The sequence below is a fragment of the Pygoscelis adeliae genome, unplaced genomic scaffold (assembly GCF_000699105.1).
Source record: "Pygoscelis adeliae isolate BGI_AS28 unplaced genomic scaffold, ASM69910v1 Scaffold245, whole genome shotgun sequence".
In the NCBI taxonomy this organism is placed as follows: domain Eukaryota; kingdom Metazoa; phylum Chordata; class Aves; order Sphenisciformes; family Spheniscidae; genus Pygoscelis; species Pygoscelis adeliae.
The window spans coordinates 818,334-822,871 of record NW_008824766.1 but is presented as its reverse complement, the minus strand read 5'-3'; the positions used below and the strand labels follow the sequence as shown (position 1 = coordinate 822,871).

The window sequence follows — 4,538 nt, the reverse complement described above, 5'->3', positions numbered from 1 at the left end:
AGAGGAGAGGAGAGGAGAGGGGAGGAGAGGAGAGGAGAGGAGAGGAGAGGGAGCTGGCTGAGCTCTGTACCCAAGCCCTTGCTGTCCTTAATAGAAGGGACCAGAGTCCAGCCGCCCCTCGTGCTCCCAGGCTGCAGATCTCACTAATCCGCCGGGAAGGGAAACTTCTCTGGTGCAATTTTTCTCTTTGAGAAAAAAAAAAAGTCTCATCCCATCAAAGTTCAAATGCACATGTGGAGGGTCGGGGGCTAAAACCAAATCCTGTTTTCAGATGGCTGTGGTGGGGTTGGGGTGATGGTTTTTGCTCCTGTTCTAATGCAGCAGGCTGGGATTTCACAAGGGCAAAAGGTTCCAGCTGGGAGGAGGGGATGCAGGGCTTTTCCTTGAGGATCTGAATTTATACTAAAAGTCCTAACGCATAAAAAAAACCCGAAAACTTGGAAGAGAGGCATTACAGAGAGGCTGAGGATGCATCAGTGTGCTGGGGCTCTGCCCCTGCAGCCAGGCTTGTGCCTCCATCTGACCTGGGCTCCCTGTCCCACAGGCGAGGGGCCAGGCTGTGGCTTAGCCTGTGGCTCCCGCTCCTGCCCCGAGGGCTACTGCAGCAACGGGGGACGCTGCCACCTGCACCCCATCACCTGCACCCCCTCCTGCGCCTGCCCCCCGGCTTTCACCGACCAGCGCTGCTTGGTGGCAGGGGGGGATTTTCAGCCGCTGCCCAGCACAGGTGGGTGCCTGTGCCCAGTGGGAGGTGAACCCCAACCCCGCTCGCGCCAGTCCTGGGATGCCAGAGCCACTGCTGCGGCTTCCCCCTGGCAGATCTTCCCCGGAGAAGTGTCCGTCTGCGGCTCAGGACGCTGCGAAACACCACGGCTGGGGAAATCAATGGCACCGTATGTCACCGGAGGGGATAGGCTTGGGGTGGGGGATGCACTGGCACACCAGGCAGCATGGCAGCCTTGGGTGCCCATGTCCCCGTGCGCCCCCCTCCTGCGGGATCCCCAGGGATCCAGCGAATCCGCAGGGCTGGAGGGAGGCAGCGCCAGCCACGGTGTGCTGGCTGCGGCCATGGCCATGTGCCAGGTCCCCAGCGCGTGAACGAAAGGCCAGAGCAGCCCTTGGGGCTTGGCCACGGTGCCCGCGTTGCCTTTCAGCCTCTCCCCACGCCGGTGCTGTCCTGCCCTCCCCTAACGCCCTCCTGCTCCCTCCGCCACAGGTCTCGGCCATCCTGGGCTCCCTCGAGGTAAAGGCTTTCCAGAGCAACACCAACATCACCCAGACGTGAGTCTGCTGTGGAGTGGTCCCCTGCCCACCCCAGGGAGCCGGCATGGCAGGGCTGGGCGTGGGGCCACAGGGTTTGGGACACAAAGGGCATTGTCCCCCACCCCAGAGTCTGTTTTTCCAGCCCTGATGCTGATAAACCCTTGGAGACACAAGCCCCACAGCACCTTCCATCTCCTGCCTCATCCCTTCTTTACCACCCCCCAAATGGGGAAACTGAGGCACGGTGAGGCTCAGTCACTCTGTGATGCAGCAGCAGCTCCGCCAGCAGCCCTGTCCTTTCCCTGCAGGACAGACAGCGATGGCTTCACCTTCGTGGTGGTGTCTGAGTTCGCCTACGACAGTCGCGGCACCGTCATCCGGTTCTTGAACGAGGAGCTGCCAGGGGCCATCACTGGCGCCTTCAACGGGCGGCGGGGGCGGCGGGAGGCGGGCATGCGCCTCCTCTTCCAGCGCCTGCACCGGGACAACATCACCGACCTGGTGAAGTGTGAGTTGCTCCCGGCGCCGAGCCAGGGAGCCCGAGAGAAGCACCCTGCTGTCCCCATTGTCCCCATCACCCTGCATGCCCTGGGGTTTGGGTAACACCCACGGGGGAAGTGGGTGGGCGGCAGTCCCCACCCCAGGTGTGGATCCAGCTCAGGGATACCTGGGGAAGCATCAAGGGGTGATGCTGCCACGTGGCCGAACCTGCGCCGTGCCTCCCCAGTGACAGTGGCTGAGCTGAGGCACTATTTCCCCTGCGGTCTGTATGGCTACAAAGGCTACCGGCTCCACTACGCGGGGACCGTCGGGGCTACTGCCAGCATGGTGGCCGGTGCCAGCACCTGCCTGAGGGGCCCACGTGCAGGTAGGAGCGGTGCTGGGGACGGACAAGGCCACCAGGCACGGCTGCATCTCCCCATGGCATCACCGCTCCTCCCTCCCCATCTGCAGCTGCCTCCCCTTCTCCATCTTCTCCCCCGCCGGCGCCCAGTGTGAGCAACTGGCTGTCAGCCTCGCCGCCTTCCTAGGCATCTTGGTGGGAGCCCTGGCCCTGCTCTGCCTCCTGCTCACCACAGCCTGCCTGGCCTTGCGCCTCTGCCGCCGGCACCGCCACCGGGGGTGAGCCATGGGCTGGACCTGCGCAGGGGTGGGTGCTGCAAATGTGGCAGGGAATGGAGGTTGCACGTCAGGAAGAGCTTTACCAGCCTGAAAAACTGGTGAAAAATCCATCTCTGGAAGGTCCGCCACTAGTGGGACCCATCTGGCCCAGGCAGGGGGAGCCTGCCCTGGGGAAGGGGCTGAGCCGGGTGGTCTTTTAGCATCTTCTAGCCCCTTCCCCAGTCATCTGCTGCTCAGGGGTGCAATAATGTCAGTGGATTGAACACTACCTTCCCTTTTCCTCCATGTCAGGGAATATTTGCATTTCTTCCTTATCTCACTCAGTGCTCGGTTACAGACGGGCTTTCTATTTAATTTTAATTTGAATACCATCCAAATGATTTCCACTGTAATTCACATTGCTCTGGAAAGAGTTGATATGGAGCAAGAAAAAGGCTGTTGCAGGACTGGACCTTGCTCTCCTGCAGAGCAGGGAGTTAGCAGATGGATGACGAGGTGCAAGACTAGGGTGGAAGCGCCAGCATCTCCTTCCCTCCTCCCCAGCCCTTGGTCCCGGTGTGGCATCCACGCTTGGGGGAAGCTCAGTGCCCCGAGCCCCCCGTGCTGGTCAGAGCTGTGTCCTGCCCCTGTTGCCGGCTCCCTGCCAGCCCTGGAGCCGGGGCTCTCTGGGAAGCTCCTCTGTTCATTTGCACTTGTGGAAAGGCGAGAAATTGCATGTGGACAGCAACTGGGGCTTTTTTCCTCTCGTAGCCTCATCTTGCCCCCACACTCAGTCACTGCTCCCCACTCGCATCCAACCCAGGTGCCAGGACCGGGCAGGGGCTCTCCCGGCCCCTCCTGACATGTCGTCCCCTTTCTGCTCCCCCCCTCCTAGGGCCAAGGAGACCTTCTGGAGGCCACAGCCCTTCTCCTGTGAGTACATCCCTGCAAAACCCCCTGACCCCAGCTCTGCTTCACTCTGATCGTCTTCAAGCTCTGCTCATCTTCCCTGATCCAGCTCTGATGGTGGCAGGAGAGTGGGCAGAGTCTGCCCGTTCCCACTCCCCAGAAAGGCATTGGGAACCGCAGCTCCAGGCCATCGACCCCTCAGTCCAGGTCTGCCTGGGTGTTATTGTCCCCGTGGGTGGTCAGGGTTGGGGACCGTGGGCTGGGGACTGGTGTCCCGGCCCCATGCCTCAAACATGCTTGGGAGCCATGCCTCGTCCCGGAGCATCACGGATGCTTTGGCTTGCGTTGGGGTCTGCGCCGCTGTCTGAGCCCGTCGTGAAGAGCAGAGCCCGTGCAGCGCTGACAGCACAGCGTGGCCTGTCCCTCCTTTACAGATAAGGATCCAGAGACCACACGTCAGGCCTCCGAGCCAGCCTCCCCAGCAGCCCTAGCCTGCCAGCGGTCCTGCCCCGGTGCCTCCGGGCTCGTGGAGGAGCCAGCCACTGCTGCTGGCCCCGCCACCCGCTCTCGGGGTCTCCAGCAATGGCACCCATGTGGAGGCAGATGACAGGCAGCTGCCTTTTGGGGTCTGGTCTTTGTGGGAGGATTCACTCTGGAGGAGGTGCTTTTTTTGAATGAAAAATGTGGCTTTTTGTTGGGTGGGCAAAGTGAGAGGATTTCACCTTCCCCTGAGGACCTGCAGAGGCAACCGGGATAGTCCCTGAGTGTGTCTGCACCGGGTCTGCACTAGTGCAAGGTAACTGGACCCAGCAGAGCCGCTGATAGCGGACTCAGGTGGGGCAATACAGTGATTATAACCCATTAGGAACAAAATAGAATAAACCAAAAATGATGACGTGCTGCTGAGTAAGTTGCCTGCACCCTGCGGCGTCCATGCACCAGCCCTGCTTCCCTGTCACCAAGCTCTCGAGTCCCTGCTTTCTGCTGGTCCCACCCACAGGGCCAAAGAGAAGATGGATGTAGCTTTTTTTGTTGCTCCATCCCTTTATTCCCCCTGCAAAGCTGCAAGTCTCCCTCACTGCTTTCCTCAGGCACTGCTCACAGTGGCTCAGATCCCACAGGTTGGGCTGCTGTCCCTGCAAACGCCCCGCGGCCCTTCGCCTCTGCTGAGGAAAGATGGTGCACCCAAGGAGGGTGTGTCAGACCCCGGCGGGGCCCCGGTCCAGCCCCGCTGGCCCAGAGCCCACCTCAGCCCCAGCCCAGAC

The 4,538-nt window shown here is 61.3% G+C and overlaps 1 protein-coding gene across 1 annotated transcript in view; it reads left to right on the top strand.

The window, feature by feature from the left end:
* The window catches only part of MUC4 (mucin 4, cell surface associated), a 12,262-nt gene extending 8,915 nt beyond the window's left edge, over positions 1-3,347 (top strand). The window contains exons 17-23 of the mRNA XM_009323598.1: positions 545-727; positions 820-893; positions 1,217-1,281; positions 1,572-1,862; positions 2,045-2,131; positions 2,218-2,385; positions 3,260-3,347. Coding sequence (XP_009321873.1) covers positions 545-727; positions 820-893; positions 1,217-1,281; positions 1,572-1,862; positions 2,045-2,131; positions 2,218-2,385; positions 3,260-3,347 — 956 coding nt within the window. The remainder of the gene's footprint in view (positions 1-544; positions 728-819; positions 894-1,216; positions 1,282-1,571; positions 1,863-2,044; positions 2,132-2,217; positions 2,386-3,259) is intronic.
* Positions 3,348-4,538: the final 1,191 nt, after the last annotated feature.